Here is a 19647-nt window from a genome sequence, read left to right as displayed (position 1 = left end):
TCTTGTGTTTTAACAGCGATATGGGTCTCAACGTGGGGAAGAAGCCAGACATAGTTTGAGATTCAGCAGGCAGCAAACAGGAACACACAGAATTTTATATTCTCTCGTGGCTGGATTAAGGAGTTTTACCTTTTCCGCCTGCCTGCACTCTGCCTGTGCCCACTTCAAGGGCATTTAACTGCCTCCGTTTCCAATTATTCCCACTCAGGTAGAGCCAAAAGGTAAAAACAAGCAGGTGGTGTGATGTTATCTGCTTCTACCTCTCTTTTTTTCTTTTTCTTTTTTGGTTAGGTTCCATAGAAGCAAATCTAAAAAGAAGTCACCCACAACAAGAGGAGAGCTGCACCTGCCAAACAGTTTTAAGAACATTATGAAAGAGCAAAAGTTCCTTTGATCTCTCCTGTGTTAAAGGAGCTTGCTATTGCATGCAAGCTCCCAACATGGGGTGCAGAGCCTAATTTTCAAAAGAGACGCAGAATCCAGTGATATGCATTAACCTAAATTAGAGGTTATTAAGAAAACATGAAGCAGCTGTCCAGTAAGAGAAAAGGAACTGGCACCCAGCATCTTTTAAGCCATCAAGCACAGGGCCAAATCCAGCTCTGAGGACCACCAGGTGGACCCTTCAAGTTACCCAGTTACCCAGGTAGGAACAGTGTCTGTGGTGGGCCCTCCCCAAAGTAGCCCTCCTGTAAAAATCAGGTGCCAAGATTTGCTCAAAAGAGAAATGAACTGTGAAATGGGAGGCGGTGCCTTGGAGATTATATCTCCTCCATCACACAATGTGTCCGTGGTTCTCAGTAACGAGCAAACAAGCAGAGCACCCTGTGCATGCTCAGAGGCATGCTAAGTTAGATGACGGGGGCTGAGCCCTGGCATTCACAACTCGTGTTATTTCTTTGTATTTCTCCAAATAGTTCTGGCTGACACACACGGTTCTCTCCCCTCCCTGCAACATTGAGAGGTGGGTTATGCTGAGAGAATGAGAGTTAGTACCTGGCTGAAAGCCATCCAGTGAACTTTGGAGGTGAGCATAGATTTGAAGTCTGTTGCAAGTCCAGTGCCGAAGCAGGTATACCATGCTGTGCGCCAAGAACTGGGTATTAGCTGAGCTATTTCAGCTCAAGACGAAGTCACAGCTCATTTCATTCTTCAGGCATCACCTCCTTGTACGCAGCCTTCCAATCGCCAAAGTACGCCACTGGCCTCTTAAACTCAACTTTATTAGGAGCTGCCATTTTGCACTACTTGAATTGTCTGCTTATAGCGTTTTTGCTACCTGCAGCCCAATGTTGGCGGGTGACACTCATTAAGTAGTCCATCCAATATTTCAGAATGCATGCCCCTCTTTCTCCTGTTAAATACTAAACTCAGGGTCAAAACCTGAAGGTCAACGCACACAGCAGATGCAAATTTGTACAATAAAGCCTGGTGGTTTCATTTTGCATGAAAAGCAGCTCGGGAGGCACCAATTGAAGTCAAGAAGCAACAGAGCTTTACAAAGGTAAATATCAATGTAGAACGTCTCAACTGGGCAGGTGAGGAGAGAGAAACGGCTTGGGGGAGTTTTTGAGCAGGAAAGTAACCAAAAGAATCAGCCCCTCCCCGTAGCACTCAGATCAAAGCCTTCAGTGGCTGCTTTTCTTTTTAAGTTGTCTTATTACACAAATTCATGTGTTGTTTGCCTCTGAGATCCCAACTTTTACAGGCAAGCAACATGTCTCCCCAACATCTAGTCAGCCACATATAAGTGCCCTTTCACTCTAAATACATTTGGATGAGTGGGCAGAAATATTTTGGATTCCGAAGGATGAAAATGTTGGATTCAGCTATACTGAAAGACCTGCCGTTTTTGGCTCTAATCTTTTCACTCCAGCTGGATATTTTTAATTGTTTTGGCCTGCTCTGGGACCTCAGGGCGAAGGGTGGGAAATAAATCAAAATAATACTAAATTTATAAGCAAGAAATGATGCCTAAATTTTCTTGCTTTTGCCCCTTCATCCCTCTTCATCCCTTTTCCTTTTGTGTTGTGTCTTTTAGATTGTAAGCCTGGAGGTTGGGACTGTCTTTATCACTGGGATTTATAGAGGGAGCCTGAAAAGCAGGATTTTAAAAATGCTTTGAGTAAATAAACAAACCGCGATGTGCTCTTTTAATTTAAAAAAAATTCTGAAAGCAATGTTTTATCGCAACTTGTACCAGCTAGGATTACCTTTTGAAAAGAAGTGCGAACTAGGAGTCCAAAGGATGTAGGCTGTTATGTTCTGCAAAGCCAAGGATGCATCTGTTCTAAGAAAAGGGAACATTCTCAAAGTTACCTTTCCCTGAAGTTGTTCAGTCTCATGAAAGAATAAGGCCAGCCTGAAGTAGCCAGCGCTTCCCACTCCTTCGCTTGGCAAAGCACCATGACGGTTTCTAGCAGCAACTAGATAAGAGATGCAGGGAACTCTTGAAGAATACAAGGAGTGAAACATCAAGGACACTGCAAGGCAGTTCAAGGTCACTGGTTGCAAAGAGGAAGGCTAGAAAGACACAGAGAAACTCCAGACACGGCGCGTGGCTGTGCATACGTTCAGCATACGAAAGCCACATTACTGACCAGAATCTGTTGGTCGCAAGACATATCTCACTAGTTTGAAAACAGTTTTGCGGACTTCTTATGCATTTTCAGGCACAATTCTAACTGTGTTAACCTTGAAAGACCTCTATAGCTTGCAGCCACTCAAAGGACCACCAGCTCCAACAGGATGACCCCATTTGTCAATTCAGATAATCAGAGGCCAAGTGCTCCCCACCTGACCCTCTTTCCGATGTTTTGATTGATGGACAACAGGCAAAGTTCTTTGTATCTGAGCAGACCGTTGTGAGAACAGACAACACTGAGCTCGATAAACCAAGACAGCTTCCTATATTCCTAGGTTTCCCTTCCTAGTCCTCTCCTACGCAACCTCATGTGACCAGTGACCAATTCGACAATTTTTTTTAAAAAAACCTAAATAATCATCATCTAACAAATAAAGCAGAGCAAGTCCACAGTGAACAGAATCCATAATGCCACTGCCATGCCATGGCACCAGTCCTCAAGATGACCAGAAGAAAAGCATTTGGCGTCACCTAGAAGGGGGGAAAGGGTGCAATGCTGCGTCAGAAGGCACCCAACACACACAGCTCCTGCTGTATCACAGGACTACAGCCAAGATGCTCACTTTACCAAAGAATAGGGACGAGCTGGATTGACAGCAAAGGTTTGCAAACTCATTTTATAATGACCTCCCTAAGTCAAGAAAAACAGCACACTATTTGGGCATCATGAAGGCAGAAAGACAGCTCAACTAGCAGCATTTACTGTCATCCTTGCCCAAGGGCAGAGAGAATTCCAAACAGAAACTGCACTTTTAAGAAGGCTTAAAAAAAGAAAAAGAAATGTCTTGTGTTTGTGTGTGGGCAGAAGAGAAGAAGGGGTTGCCTTATGGATTTACCGTGCCGTCAATCATCACAGGTATAGGACATTGTTCTCATTAGGGAAGAGGTGGGTTGACATTCCACCATGAGTCCAAAACAGGAAGTAAGGAAAATGCACTAAGGCCAGGAATTTATACCTCTCTGAACCACCTTAGTTTACTTTTAGTGGATACACACTTCACTTTAAATGCCATCTGGTCTGCTTACTTGTGGAGGGTGGTAGGAGACAAAAAAACCTACATCCACAGGGCAGCCTATAGGCTCTTCAAAGCATTAGTTAGCAAATCTACTTTAAATACCACAGATTCAAGACTGAGAAACACGCCACACTGATGATTCACCTTTAGATGCAGATGAATCATAACACGGTCCAGCAGCAAGGTGCAAAACATACTGTGTGAAACCTGCCCTGTCTAAAACCCAATTTCTCCTGTGAGGAAACCTTATAATTTTTAGGTAGAGCTTCCAGAAAAAGAGAAGAGAGCAGAATTAGATCGCTAATGGCTTTCCCCTCCAGATCCACCTCTGGAACAAGATTTTAAAGGTTTCTCATGTAAAAAAACTCATAGACTGAGAACCCAACGAGCTGCCAGAACCAAATTTGACGTGTTGAAAACATGTGTGGGGTGGATCCAAGGAGGACAGCTTAAACTTAAATAAAATTTAGAAGTACAGTGAAGCAGGCATGTTTCCCCCCCAACACACAAGTTCAGCCCAACCATATTTACTGCAGAACTTGCTTGAGGGCAATTTCAATTTCAATTGAACATTGCTGGCTTTAGTGATAGACAGCCGTGCTGCTCAAGTCCAGCTACTACTTGCTCTACAATCATGCATGAACAGTCCTTTTAAGATAAACATGGCAACAAGGAAGGCTTTTTGCTATGGGCGACTTGGGCCATGTCCAAAACTTGAGCACAGCCTTCCTCTCCTCAACCCACCTGGCTATACTAAACTCATTCTCTGCTCTCTAATTCCTGGCTCGGAATCGGCGTCACCATGTCCTGCTTTCATTCATCGTGTGTGTTAAGAGAGGTAGATAGTGGAGAATCTATGCAAAGCAATCCTATGTAGATCTTCTTAGAACCAAGTCAAGATAGGTCTTCTTAGAACCCAGTGAGTTCAAAAGGACTTACTCCCACGTAATCATGTACTACTATCATATCTATATTGTCTTTTGCACAAGAGAAGAATGAGGACAAAGCCATAATGAGTTGTGTCTGGCTCCTGTGATTCTTCAGCCCCACCTATCATTAGTTACTATTTATTTAACTACCCGCCCTTCACCCTGAGGCAGCGTTAGAAACTCGGATATATAAGCTAGGCGCCAAATGGCTCCTTAAACCGAGGTTACAGCCGCCGAAACGGAATTTCTAGTTGCCATTTTGGGGCAAGATGGCTCTCAAATCTTATTTTTCAAATGATGGACTAACTGCGATTGGTTCTCAGTCAAACATCTGGCTAGTTCAAGTGGAAACCTAGAGCTAGGTTAAGAAATTTGAAAACTTAAAAGAAGAAAGGTCACTTTATCCATGGACAGCCCACATATATATTGGCCTATTCCTACCTCTTTTTCTTAATGAACACAGACCGTTCTTAATGTAAGAATATTCTTCACAACTGTGAACAGGGCAGTGGGATGGGGAGGGGTAAGTGAAGACAAGCTACAACAATTCACTGTGTTCACCGCTCCTGCTCAGGCTGCACAGAAAAAGCATTTTGGTTCCTGAAATTCATTCCAATTATGCAGATAAAATATAACTGATAGAATTCTGCCTAGGATGTGGTATCAGTGTATGAAAACAGTCCAGATCCAAGGATTCCCAGGCATGCACCTCCAGATGGCAGAGATCTCAGGCACCCTTCTGGCAGCCAGGAATCTTCACTTGGTGGCAAGTGGCCGATAATCAGGTGCAAAATGCACCTTGCGCGTGGCTAACTTCAAACACTGCCCTGAGGTCCAAGGACGGGTTACAGCATCAAAACACAGTACTGTATTAAAAACAATTTTAAACAACTTAAGTTTCCCTTTCCTCTGCCCCACCAATCCCAACGGGCACCAAGCACTATTGTGTGGCGCCCAAGAATGGAAAGGTAAAAGTGAGGAGTCAAGGGCAACCCAACAGAGGGGCAATCAATTGCAACCGAAGTGCTTGAACTCAACACCATGGCCTATTCAGGTCAAAGCAAGAGCAGAAAGCTCACACAAACCACACACAACTCACACTGTGCATGCACAATCACTGTTAAAAAAAACCCCTCCTGCAAGTACTTTTGAGTAGTCACTGTGCACCCAGAGGCTGTGTGTGTGTGCGTGCGAGTTGTCTGCTGTTGCTTTGATGTGAAGAGGTCATGGTGCTCAGTTCATGTATTTTGCATGGCTGGCGGTAGGGAGCAACATCGTCAGCCTTGGAGGGAGAAGACGAGTGAATAAGCAGCAGCGAAAGGAGTGAAAACGCCTCCTGGCCAAGAAGCCCAAAAGCATGGAACCAAGATGGAGTGTTCAAGCTACAGGTGGATCCCAGCTCTTCCTGCATGTGTTTTTAGAAGGCTGGAGGGTGCCAGTTTGACAAAGATGGAGGAATTACAGGATGGAGCTCTTGGATTTTGTAAGACACACTTTTCCCTTGATGTTCTTAACTCACAGTCAGCTAATGGTGTACGTCACTGAGGCCAGAGGAACATCGCCCAGCTGTGAGGCGTGAAGGCCACTCCCCGCAAGGCCCTTTCCGCAAGGAGGCCCACACTCACCCAGCCCTACTGAAGAGGGTCCTCATGAGGCCGGAGGAACATCGCCCGGCTATTGTTTTATTGATTTAATTAGCTGTAAACCACTTTGAGATTTTTATAAAAAATATAAAACAGTATAGAAATAAATACATCAGGTACGGGAACCTTTGCACTCCAGATGATGCTGATCTACAACTCCCATCAGCCCTAGCAAGAGTGGTCAATGGGCAGGGATGATGGGAATTATAGCTCAGCAACATAAAGGTAAAGGGACCCCTGACCATTAGGTCCAGTCGTGGCCGACTCTGGGGTTGCAGCACTCATCTCGCTTTACTGGCCGAGGGAGCCAGCGTACAGCTTCCAGGTCATGTGGCCAGCATGACTATTCCACTTCTGGCGAACCAGAGCAGCGCATGGAAACGCCGTTTACCTTCCCGCCAGAGCGGTACCTATTTATCTACTTGCATTTTGACATGCTTTCGAACTGCTAGGTTGGCAGGAGCAGGGACCAAGCAACGGGAGCTCACCCTGTCGCGGGGATTCGAACCGCTGACCTTCTGATCGGCAAGTCCTAGGCTCTGTGGTTTAACCCACAGTGCCACCAGCGTCCCAACAGCTCAGCAACATCTGGAGGGCCAAAGGTTCCCCACACCTGCTGCCATGTGCTGAATTCAACATCTAGCACACCATCTTCACTGCAACTTTGAGCCAAGGCATGTTTGGGGCAGCATCTTGTGCACACAGCCGCACACAGCCAGGCTGGAAGCTGGCACATGGACCCTTTTCAGGGTGCTCCTCCCACAGCTACCACCTATCTTGCACTTTCACACATCTGATCCTGGAAGTACCAGCAGAATGCCAGGATTTGAGACGGTACCTAGAAACACACGACGCTCAATTCCACTCCCATCCACATAAGCTATATCGAAGGCACATGCTGCGTGAGTTATGCTATTTCCAGCATCTCTTGCTAAAAATAAGACCTGCGTTTTCTCAGTAATGCCGATTCTCAGCATATCAGGGGGCGGGAACAGAGAGAGAGAGAGAGAGGGAGGGAGAGAAGGAATCAGACAAGGCGACCGGCTAAAAAAAGAATCTATTATCATTAACTGGGCTGTCAGTGGCAGTGACAAATAAATGAATTTGATGGTTTTAGATCAGTCATTAGCAGACCAACCCCTAGGCTGAAAACGGCTGCTCAGTAGGCAGAGATGCTCCAAAAGTTGGACAAGCAGAGAGAAGCACTGAAAGGACCCCTTGCTGCCCTACATCACAGCAGCCAAAGGCCAGCAGGGCCAAAGGCCAATCTTCACCCAGCCCTCTTAATACAGTATACATTTGATATCCTCTCCTACCTGTTAGAGAGGGGGTGAAATATAACCCTGTCCTGTAACAAAGGGGAACGGAGGAGAAGAGAATAACAAAACACAAATCATCTGTGCCTATCCCAAATTGGGCCATTATTAATTAATTAATTAGTGTTTTTCAAGTTACTATTATAATTTATTGCCCACCCTTCACCAGCGGGTCTACGGCAGGTTACAACAATTTAAAACTCAACCTTTAAAAACAAATCACAGTGGGTCCCCAAAACACACACAGAATTGTAGAATGGTCAAGTTGGAAGGGACCACAAGGGTCATCTAGTCCAACCCCCTGCAATGCAGGAATCTTTTGCCCAACGTGGGGAATGAACCCACCGCCCTGAGATGCTTCTTCAGCATCCTCCAAAAGCTGTATAGCATTGGTGCCAGACACACCTCTGTAAGGAGGGAATTCCACAAGCTAGGATCTGCTGCAGAGAATGCCCTCAACTTGGGCCACCACCAACACCCTGAACATCTGAGGGTAGTGGAACTATAAAGGCCCGCTATGCTGATCTTAACACTGATAGGAAAGCTGTCCTTTCAGATATTAAGAGCGCAAGCCATTTAGAGCTTTAAACACTAACATAATAAAGGAAGCACAGATTCAGACTTAATATGTACAGCCATCCTTAAGTTTATTTACATGACCTCCTTCTCCCTTACCCAAACTTGCAAAGATGCCAAAGACTCTTCCACCATAACAAATCAACACTGTCCCTAGGAAGCCTTAACACTGTACCTATTTAGTTTTAAAAATCCACCCTGCCTTTTTCAAGTAACCCAGTGTCAAAGTGTTGGCTCTGGGCAAATGTATCTCTGGAGGGTGTTTCATGACGAGGGGACCACCACCAAGAAGGCTCAACTCTACCAAGTGCAGAGACTGTTGCACAGCAGCCAAAATAGGCAGAGAAAGTAAGTTGATTATGAAGATAACTGCTGTTGGAATTCCTCAATAGCTATCATGAAAGATCACCGGTAAAAGTTAATCTTGGTTTTAAAAGACAGACAACAGAGAGAGAGAGATGAGGCAGCAGCCTTTCTCCTCTCTCAAAGAGGAAGAGGTCCAAGACTCTATAACCATTTAGAAAAACAACATCTTCCGAGACTGGCAACATTCACCGAATTAGAGATGCATTTCCTCTGTTGGCTCAGAGTGTGAAACTCCTGTCCAAATGAAGAAATACAAACACAACGGATTTGGTCTGTGTGTTCTCACACGTGCATTTTATCACTAGAACTCGTTAAAGCTCTCAATGTTCCGCAAGACAAAGAAATGCTTTGGTACAAAATTTAGAAGGCCATTAGAGTCTTTCTTTCTTTCTTTCTTTCTTTCTTTCTTTCTTTCTTTCTTTCTTTCTCTCTTTCTCTCTTTCTCTCTTTCTCTCTTTCTCTCTCTCTCTTTCTGCATCGTGCAAGTAACTGCAGGTGAAAGCTAATACTGCAGGTATTCCCCACCCATCTGCCAATAAGCCATGAGAACCAGAGTTTATTGAAGCGCACCGTTATAAGTCGTCTCAGACAGCAAAAGTAGTTTAGGATTACAAATGATGTGACCTGCTGTAAGCAAGCAACTGTGGAGACCCGGGCTAAGGTTACCTTAAGGAAAAGGGATCCACAAGGGCTTTCAAGTCATTATAACCTGCATCTTTCCCCCTTTGAATCGCTTTGCACTGGCACAGGGGAATCCAGATGCTGATGGCACAGGATGAACAGCTGCAAAGCTCCCACTACCAATCGCTTAACCATTTCATCACTGTTAAATCTGCAACGGGCCAACAAAAGCCTCGAAATGTATTTCTGCAGCCGTTAAGAGAGCTAGCTTACAAGACCTCTTGGAGAGGCTCATAGCTCAGTGCATGGTCCCAAGGTCAATTCCTGGCATCTCCAGTTAGACGGATTGGGCTACATGGACATGACTCAATATGACTCAATATGAGGCTACTTCATCGTTCCAAATGATCAAGGATAGCATAGGTTAGTGATTCACAGTTGCTATTCTGAATCAGTAATCTGACGCTTTCAGAAAAGGCAAATTCCCTTGCCTTTATGCTGCTTGCTCTTCTTCACTAAACCAATTCACTCTCAGTCAAATTCTGAACTCCACACACCTGTGCACACCAAAGACGAAGATTCATTGATGTTAGTCACTTGGCCCAAGGTGAAGCAAAGAGGTAATCAAGAACCCCTAACAATGCAGGGATCTTTTTGACACTTTGCTTTGGCCTCCTATTTCCTAAGCCATGCAGACAGAACCCAGGAACACAGTCGATTAAATTTATATCCTGCCTCTCCTCCAAGGAGCTCAAGGCGGGCTTCCTCTTACCCTGCCTCCTCCATTTTATCCTCTCAACAACCCTTTAAGTAAGGTGAGAAACATCAACTGGCCCCAAGGTCACTCAGTGAGTTTCATGGCCAAGTGGGGTTTAAACCAAGGCCTTCCAAGTCCTCATCCAACACCCTAACCACTATGCAGCACTGATGTTTAACCTCCATTGCTAATGACCATTCACTTGGGTCTGGACTGGGAAACTATGGTCAATGGCATTCAAACACACCAGGATATTAAGCCAACTTCAAAACATGGCTTCACAGGTGGGTTCATTTGGAAGCTGTTAACCATAGTTTCCTGGTCTGAACATAATGGGAAGACAGAGTTTCTTTACTGAGGCTTGCTAGCTTCTTCACTTACACACACAAAGGGGACAAAGTGGCTGTGTGCAAGGCTCAGTCATGTCTCCGGTTATTAAGCTAATCTATGATTGTCCAAACACAGTCAACAGGGCTAGAAAACCATTCTCTCAAGTTTCCCTAATAGGAAAGGGACACAGATCAGTACCACTGAATGCAGGCTTAAGGTTCTGGTAGGTACATATAGCAGAAAACAGATCTTAAGGTATCCTGATCCTAGGCAGTAGAGGAATTTAAAGAAGCATAGAGTTGGAAGGGACCCCCTGGGTCATCTAGTCAACACCCTGCAATGCAGGAATCTCGATTAACGCATCCATGACAGGTGGCCATCCAACCTCTGCTATAAAACCTCCGAGAGTCCCCACCTTCCTTCCAGCACTTTGAATTGAGCCAAGAAACAAAACAGGTAACAAAGGAAGATGATACAAAATCAAAGTTATATGATCAGATCACAAAGCCCCCATGAAAACCCTGGCAGCTATGCTTTGGAACATGTTGCAGGCTTGCTAGGAACTTCTGTGGGCTAATTTGCAAGGCTGCACTAAACATGAAACAGTTCACAGCTACAAGTTAGGGACTAAATGCACAAAAAGAATGATTTCGCACTTCAGGAAGAAGCGGGCATTCCTGCAGATGAACAAAGCAAAGGCCAGAAAAATTCCAACAGCTGCCTTCTCAGATAGTGTAAAAAAAATGGGGGGGGGGGGGAGAAGCCTAGACAAGAATGGGAGATTTGGGGACAAAAGCATCACTCCACTGTATGTTTTGTATCAACAAAAGCTTTATTGCAATTTGCGGAAAAGACGACCAAGAATCTTAGGCAGGGATGTAAGGAGGCAGCGATTTCCGGGCTTTGCTGGATTCATCACTTTATATTGTAAACCACCCCATGATCTTTGGCTAAAGGGCAGTATAAAAATTTAATAAAGGGTAATAAACAATCACAATCAGCACGGTTTCTGTTCCACTGCAGTTCAGCTTCAGCAAAAACCTATGTCTATCTTGCTATCCACTACAGCTGAAAATAACATAATTATGTAATTAATTTCAATGCATTTAAATGGAAAAGAAGTATCAAAAACGATGACAGAAAAAAACATAGCGTTTTTTGGAGTGAAAAGCAAACACCACTCTTATTCGCTTGTGTGATTTCTGTTCCTGACCTTGGATGAAAATGCGGCAACTTCCACTCCCAACAATTTCTGACTGAATTCTCTGGCATCCTTAGTTGCGGGGCACTTTAAAGGATGGCTACCTTGCTACGGTCATTGACCCTGCTCCACTTCATCAGAGGAAGCCAAGTTTTATTGCAAATCAACACATACACAAAACAGCCCTCAACCTTGGAGTTAAAGATCACCACCGTGCTCAAAGCGGGGATAGATGCTACGGTTGCAAGTCCTAAAGTCCTTTGCTTACACCGGAAGAGGTATTTCATGAGTAACTCATTTCTGCAGAAAGAACTGTCAACTAGCTCAGCTGAACGTCTGCATTTTAAAGGCAAACACTGGCCATTTAACTGTGAAAAATTAACTTTTCAGTTTAGAAGCCTCGTGGGAGAAAGGAAGCTAAGAAAAACCCACACAGGGAGGATCGCAACAGCACGGACGTTGCAAGTCCATTCCGCCTTGGAAGATTTTTGCCCGCCTTTGATATCATTTTACACATCCTTTCCATTACAAGCCCCTTTTTAAAAAAGACAAACCTCAACAAATTAGAATGGATTAATAGGGAGGAACATCCAAAAAAGCAGGTGTGAGGCAAAAATACAAGCTTTCCACCTGGGGGAACCACATGCTCAACACAGAAGCCAGCATATGTTTTAATATTTTCACTGCACCTTTGAGACGCTCACTAAGGAAGGGTGGGTGAAGAAACAAGAACCTCTAAATAAGGGGGATTTAGGTTGCGTGCCATTACGAGAAATTCTCATGTTACTAAAACTCCAGACCTTCCGATTTGAGCCTTAAAAAAAGAAGTTTGTACCAAGCTACAGAGAAGTCACTGCAAGGAAAGAAGTTTTAATAGCTATCGCAAGGCATCCTGAAAAGTCAGGATAATTTTGGTGAACCTCAGCAAATGAAGGCAATGAGTAAAAAACAAATGTTCCAGATACTTGTATAAAAGGAAAGAACATGACAGCAGTGCCTTGCTTTGTGTGTAAATAGAGTATTCCTGAGCTTTGAGAAAAGCACCTTTTGGACAAGATCCAATCAGAACTTAAGCACTTTTCCAATGAAATCCATAGGGCACAAACATGAAATGGGTTCTTAATTCTCTCCATTAAAAATCAGGACCTTAAAAAGTGCTTAACTTTGGCTGGACTGTGCCCCTGAAATACAATTGTATAGCCTCCTAAATTTGGAAAATATGGCGGCATTTGTATGACATATTGCTGCTCAGGCAGTTTTGAATCCTGTTCAGAGAACCTGGGCGGTCATACAAAATATCCACCATGCTTTTAAGGAATCTACTTCACTTTCAATCTGTATCAGAAAGTGTTAACTGAGTTACCACACTTATATCTATGCACATTGTGCAAGAGCATGCAATCGACACACTTGCACTTCTCAACTCTTTTTTCCTACCACATCGGACATGCATATATGCCAGTCCATTTCCTGTAACCATGCTCAAACCTGTGAAATCCAATGTGAACTCAAAACAATGTGCAAGAACAGGGGGGGAAGCATCATAGTAAGTCGCATTCAGAGTAATCTTGACTAACTTGGTTCAGATGCAATCAAGTTCAATCAATAGGCCTAAGCTAGCTATGTTCATTCATTTCAATGGGTCTACTCAGAGTACAGCTAAAACTGAATATAACAGTTTGATTTCAATGAGCCCCCCCTGAATACAACCTTATAAATGATGTTGTAGTGCAGCCTAGAGCAAAAACTCAACAATGTGAAACGTTCAGGACCTGCATGTAAAGAAACCATTTCTAATATGCAGTTGGGATTTTACATGAAAATTAAGACAGAAAAAAGACAGAATTTATCATTGTAAGTTTTACCCATCAACTTTTCTAGCCAATGCTGTAGAATGCAGAGATGACTCTCTTTTTATAATAATAATAATAATAATAATAATAATAATAATAATAATAATAAGCTTATGTACAGCATCAGCCTTGCAGATAATTCCATCTGGGCAAACTCATTAGCTTAGTTCATGCCAAACCACAGTTATGGGTGCTTAACAATGGTTTGGGCATTCTGCCTGGACTGACAAACCATGGTTTGAAGCAGGTTTGAAGCATCAGATTGGCACAACATCTGAATTAACAAACTCCAGGTTTGGCCACTGCTCCACTCCAGAGACCATTTGCACCATGAAGACAGAAGCATATATGCCCAAGACCACTAAAGAAGAAGCCACTCTGTGCTATGGTTTTCCCATTGCAAGCTCAGACCATGGTTAGCCCAAACAAAGGTGGGTGGGGATGTCCCGAGCTACTGAGCCTCAAATTCTTGTAAAAAGGTACATAAAAACACATTCCTCTGTCTCTTCCTGGGGGAGTGGGGTTGGGAGGATATTGTTGTGTACCTGAAACTGAGACACTGCTTAAGCTGCCCGGCAGAAGGGGGGGCCAATAAGCAGAAGCGGTTTACAAAATTATTTATGCTTCTGCCTTATCAGCCCACACAAGAGCTCTGCACCCACCCAGGGCAGTTTGTTCTGTGGAAGCAGAGAGCAGGGCCTTCTCAGCTACTGAGCTGCACCTGTAGAATTCCCTCCTTAGGGAGGCCCACCAAGCAGTTTCATTACTGTGCTTTAGACCACCATTAGGTCCAGTCGTGGCCGACTGTGGGGTGGCGGCGCTCATCTTGCTTTATTGGCCAAGGGAGCCGGCGTACAGCTTCCGGGTCATGTGGCTAGCATGACTAAGCCACTTCTGGCGAACCAGAGCAGCGCACAGAAAGGCTGTTTACCTTCCCGCAGTACCTATTTATCTACTTGCACTTTGACGTGCTTTCGAACTGCTAGGTTGGCAGGAGCAGGGACCGAGCAACGGGAGCTCACCCCGTCGCAGGGATTCGAACTGCCGACCTTCTGATCGGTAAGTCCTAGGCTCTGTGGTTTAACCCACAGCACCACCCACGTCCCACTGTGCTTTAGAAGGGTGGTGCAAATCTATTTTCATATGTGACTTAAAAGTTGAATACATCAAATAGTCTGGGTAAATATTTTGTTAAACAGCTACATATTCTAGGAACTCCTTGCAAAAAGGTTATATATATATATATATATATATATATATATATATATTTGCATCTCACTATCTCAGGAACATACATATTTAGATCTGGGAAGTGGTCTCCCACAGCTTCCCTGCTATTACCACCAAAACGTCATCCGACAGTTTTAAAATCCAACATCATCGGGTGGTAGTCCACTACTGCTATTTCTAAAGAGCTGCACGCTGTTCTTCTCTAGACACCCTTTTATATTTTACACCACTGTTGCACAAGACTAAGTTCCTTCCCTCGCCAAGAGTTGCATGCCACGAACAAGTGTTCCATTTGAACAGCTTCTCCCGGTCCAATTCTGACACATATTCCCTTGCTGGCTTGTGCCTGCAGTATCACACTCAAGACATCCTTCCTCTTAACAAATGGGCAGAGTGGTGCCGAGGCGGGGGGCAGGGAGAGAATCAGTTCCAAGAGAATGCGGTATAAATTAGCTTTGGAAACCACGTGAATTAAAAAGGTTCGGCAGCTGAGATTCCTCCGAGTCAAAAGAGGGGGGCAGCGGAGAAGCAGAGTCAAAGAGAACTCTGTAGAAACCTGGGCTTCCGACTAGCCCAGCAAACTGTAGCAAACATACCAATTTCATAGTTGTACTCATAAATTCTAAGAAAGTAATGCTGTGTGTTCCACCTTGGGCAGACCAAACCTACCCCGTACTTACTAACTTACACTGTACTTACTGTGCTAACCACTTCATGCCTGCGCTGTGCAACTATTTCATTAACCCCTCCCTAACCAGAATGGGCACAAGACATACCGTCTTTCTCTTACAGACAGATTTGAGTCCACCTTTCCCCCGCTTCCAAGAACACAGACCAGAGGGATTCCAGCCATGAGTTTCTGTCCAAGGAGAAAGAACTAACGGGACCCAACTACAGGAACACTCTGGGGGACGTGCCGTTGACGCTACATGTTCCAGTACTGGTTGAGAAGGACTATTTCAGCTTGCATTTTTTTTTAAAGAAAGAAAAACATCGCCTATGCCGAAAGTATTTCCTCCACATTAAGAGGATGAATGCAGCACCACTGCCACCACCTTGCGAACTAACAGAGCCAACCCTGAAAAGCTGGCCCCAACAGCAGACTTGGTTCTGAGTTTTGTTTTGGAGGTAGCCTTCGGACAAAAGCTCTTTTGAACATGACTGACATGTCCTTGCAAGCAACCAAATGCATTACAACAAGGCGGCCCTGAATAAAGTGGGGGGTGGGGGGGTGGAGAACAGGTCACTTATCCAATCAAACTTAAGGCTCTTTGTTCCAACGCTTCTTCCGCAGGCAATGCTCAGAGGAGCTCAGGCCTTCCAATAGCAGCCAGAGGCTCCCTGGCTCCAAAGCTTGTGAGTGAACTAGCACTTCTCAAAAGTTATGCACTAGGAAAAAGGGGGGGCACGTTGGGAAGGAGCAAAACTAAACAGGAGGGAACTGCCCCACATAAAGGCACCAAAAAGCAGACAGAGAAACAGACGAGCCCTTTAGTTTGTCAATATACCACAGGCGCTCAACACAGTTGTCATTTTATTATTAAGATCCAAGGTAGACACGAAAGGCTGCTTGTACCAAACACACAATGACACAAGGAGATGGATCTGCGAGAGACGGGCCTTCCTTCACACAAACCAGGTAGTTTTCAGAGAACCTTCAGACACCAGGTATTCCAGCCTTAAGAGTCTCTGTTGCAAATTCTGCTAGCTTCTCCCCGCCCACCCCCTCAACATGGTCCATTCCTCTCTACATTGCTCAGCAATGTGAGGTTCTCAGGATGCCCTGAACCCCCCCATTATTGATCTTTCTTACCTTAGGTTGAGCTCGTCGAGGAAATGCAACTTTAGGGTCAATCTGTGAGGGAGCAGGGAGGAGAGAAAAGAAAAATGAAAAGCAACGTAATTTGCGCAGATTCTTCAGAAAGGCAAAAAAACAAACAAAAAAGGATACTGTACTGAATGATTAAGCCTTCATTTCTCAGGTACATTGAGTTTTGCAGGGTTACTAACGGGGTGCAGAGGTGTAAGGGGGGATGATCATATAGGGGGGGGGGGAGAACACACAGAAAGTGAACCAATAATGTGTTCTGTGAGCTATCAACAATTTACAGTACTGTTTATAAAAAAGATTTTGAGCTAAGTAGAGGAAGGAGTTCCCTGTTGCTAATTTGACCATCAAATCCTGGACGGTAGACTCAATTTGCATATTCTGCAGATTGCATGCATTTAAAAATATGAGCAATTGGGAGGGGAATGCAAACCATTCTGACTTTCAATGCACACAATCTTCGTGCCGTTTCTGTTTGTTTTCTTTTGGATTCTTAAAGCCTCTGCAGTTTAAGAAAACTATTTAAAAGAAAGAACAAAAACAGCAACTGCCAGTTTAAAAAAAAAAAATCAGCTGGAATGCCTGAAAGGAAAGCTTTTTCCACCCCAAACTGCATATCCCCAATTTCACTTTTAGCAGGTCACCCTGAAAGGATGCTAACTGTGAAAAAACTTCCTTTAAGAAAAAACGACATTCACAACTAACATACAGTCTTGAACATCCAAGGCTAACTATATGAAAATCAGTATCTGTTTAAGGCAGATTTGATTTTTTTAAAGCTAATTTAATTCAATAACTTGCAATCCCACCCTTCAAAAAAAATGAGAATAAAATAATAAATCAGGTAATAAAACTCTGAACCAAACCATAGAATTTTTTAAGGCTATATCCTTAACTGACAATGGACTCCTGTCTTCCAAGGTGCTAAAACCACAGATTTATAGCTGCCACGTAAATAATAAAAACGGTGACTTGTCAACGGGTATCTCAAAAAAAGGTAATAAAACAGATTCCTAAAGCTGCGGTCTTAAACTCACTCACTAGGAAGCAAGTTCCACAGTGAATTAACTCCCCCGCTCAAGTAAATTTGTACAGGGTAATGTTATTGGTCTCGAATCTCCTTTGGTTCTAGACACTGCTCAAAATACAGTATTTCTGAATCACTTGATTTAATTAAAAAATGTCATGTACACCTTTATGAACCTCTGCATAGCAAACTTGGGTGGAGGACAGAACAGGGCAGAGAAGAGATTCCGACTGGCACAGCTTCTTAATAAACTGCCTATGAAAGAATTAACCTTAGACATGAATAAGCATGTTGCAGATATGGGGTACAGGTTCCATTAGCCAAGTTAATAGGATGCACAAAGCACAATCCTATTTCCTACTGAGGTCAACAGGACTCACACACACATACCCCGAAAGTGGCTACAAGACTGCAGGCCTGAAAATAATTTTCACAACTTACTCCCCAGCTTCTTCAGCTGATTTACTCACTGCAGACTACTCGTATCACTTTAAAGCCTAAGTTCTGCTTGCAAACCAGGGGCGAGTCTTTAAGAGAAACCTTGGCTCAGAGGACCAATATCAGAGTCACTTTCAGCAGGTTAAGAAAACCTATTCGCTGCCTGCATAAAACAGGGATATTTTCAACCTGCTTTCATTCAACTTGTGTCCCTTAGCTGGCATGTGTCATCACACCACACTCCACTTACGATAAAAACTTTTTTAAAAAAATAATAATTAAAAAGCAAGGAAAGAAAAACCATATACCTGAGAAATGAGTGACTATACACCACTGTAACAGTTCGTGAAGCATGAAGAGAAAACTCATAAAATCCTTAATCTACAAAGCTAACCCTTTCATAGAGATTAACATTGTCTACATATATACACATATATATTCAGCACTGGCTAGATACTTTTCTACCAGAGAAATACAACAGGTGCAGATTTCCCATTGAGTGATCTAAAAGTTTGGGGGCGGAGGGTGGGGGACAGAGAACAGGCCTACCATTATTATACAACTATAATGTTTGGGAGAGTTGATGTAAGTCATCAAGCTCTAAAGCATAGGTTAAACTCAAAAGGTTGGGTGTCTTTCGCACAGTGACTCTTTTGACTGCTCCAAAATGGGGGAAATGTCAGCCTAAAGCAACCAGGAGATTTAAAGCACGACCCACACGGCAAATCCATACCTGTTGCGTATCCCTGTCAACTATTTAAAAGAACAGCCGACAGAAAAAAGGCTACTAAAAATAAAAATTAGTTAGTTAGATAGATACAATGCTACTTACTGTATCTACAAAGTCCTCTAGGAAATGACTAATAATAATAGTACTATTTCTGATATGAATGGCCATTACCTAAACCAAGCTTTTAACGTAACTGTAAACAAGAGCGGCGCCTTCCATGTCAATACCCAACCGAGCTGCTTCCTGTGCTGAACGTTGAAACAGAGTCAAAGGCTATGCAGGACAAGATACTATCAGAGGTCTAAGAAGTCAGCAGCTATAAAGCGAAACCCCATCTTAGCTTTCTCTCTTTTTAACTCTGGAGAAACACAGATTTCGGGGCAGGTAACCCCATGCCAATCCGAGTGTGCTTGGGCGACATCATGGTCAAATAAATGCAGTTTTGGCCTTGCTTACATCACAAACTAAGTGATGTGGGTGCACCGCAACCAACTGCTTAACTCGATTCCCCGTCCCAACACCACCCTATGAGAAAGTGGCTGGGGCTGCCAGGCCTTTTACACACACGTAAAAAGCAATTTCTCATATCTTTTGCTAGCCTCTTCTCTCCTTCCCCTCCATATTTCCCACTGTGAGTTTTAGACTGTAAGCTCCTTGGGGACAAAGATCTCTCTCTCTCTCTCTCTAGTTCCTCTGTAAAATGCCACATAGTTAATGGCACTGTATAAACGACAACGGTAATTAATACACTCTCAGGATTAATGGTCAATAGGTGGAAGGATGACCAAAGCAGTGTACTTTCTTTGTACAACCCACGTTTACAAAAGGTTTTTTCCCTGCCTGGATTTTTACACCTAAATAAATAAATTTGTATGAACATAAGGAGACAATTTCCCAGGAGCATAGCCGAATCTCATGAAATGCTACCACCCCAACAAATAAATAAATAAACCCCAAAATTATGAAATGCTTGAGCACGGCTTACATGCTCAGGCAAGCCCAGCAGAATTTGTACATAAAAGTTATTAACAGCTCAAAAATATTTCCACCTGCTTTCATGCAAGCACGTTACTAGAAATTGGAAGGAAAAAACCCCAGTTTGATTCCAAATCTTTTTTTGTTTTGTTTTAAAAGGAATCCAT

At 43.6% G+C, this 19647-nt stretch overlaps 1 protein-coding gene across 30 annotated transcripts in view; it reads right to left on the bottom strand.

The window, feature by feature from the left end:
* MSI2 (musashi RNA binding protein 2) overlaps positions 1-19647 on the bottom strand; it is a 408902-nt gene that overhangs the window by 386109 nt on the left and 3146 nt on the right. For 29 of the 30 annotated variants that reach the window (XM_077919615.1, XM_028708003.2, XM_028708004.2 and 26 more), the window contains one exon: positions 16296-16337. In XM_077919615.1, the coding sequence (XP_077775741.1) occupies positions 16296-16337 (42 nt within the window). Of the gene's footprint in view, positions 1-16295; positions 16338-18676; positions 18699-19647 lie in introns of those variants that run through there. The other variant, XM_028708028.2, reaches the window with a different exon arrangement.

This window comes from Podarcis muralis, chromosome 15 (genome assembly GCF_964188315.1).
Source record: "Podarcis muralis chromosome 15, rPodMur119.hap1.1, whole genome shotgun sequence".
Classification (NCBI taxonomy): Eukaryota; Metazoa; Chordata; class Lepidosauria; order Squamata; family Lacertidae; genus Podarcis; species Podarcis muralis.
This window is presented reverse-complemented; position numbering and strand designations above follow the sequence as displayed.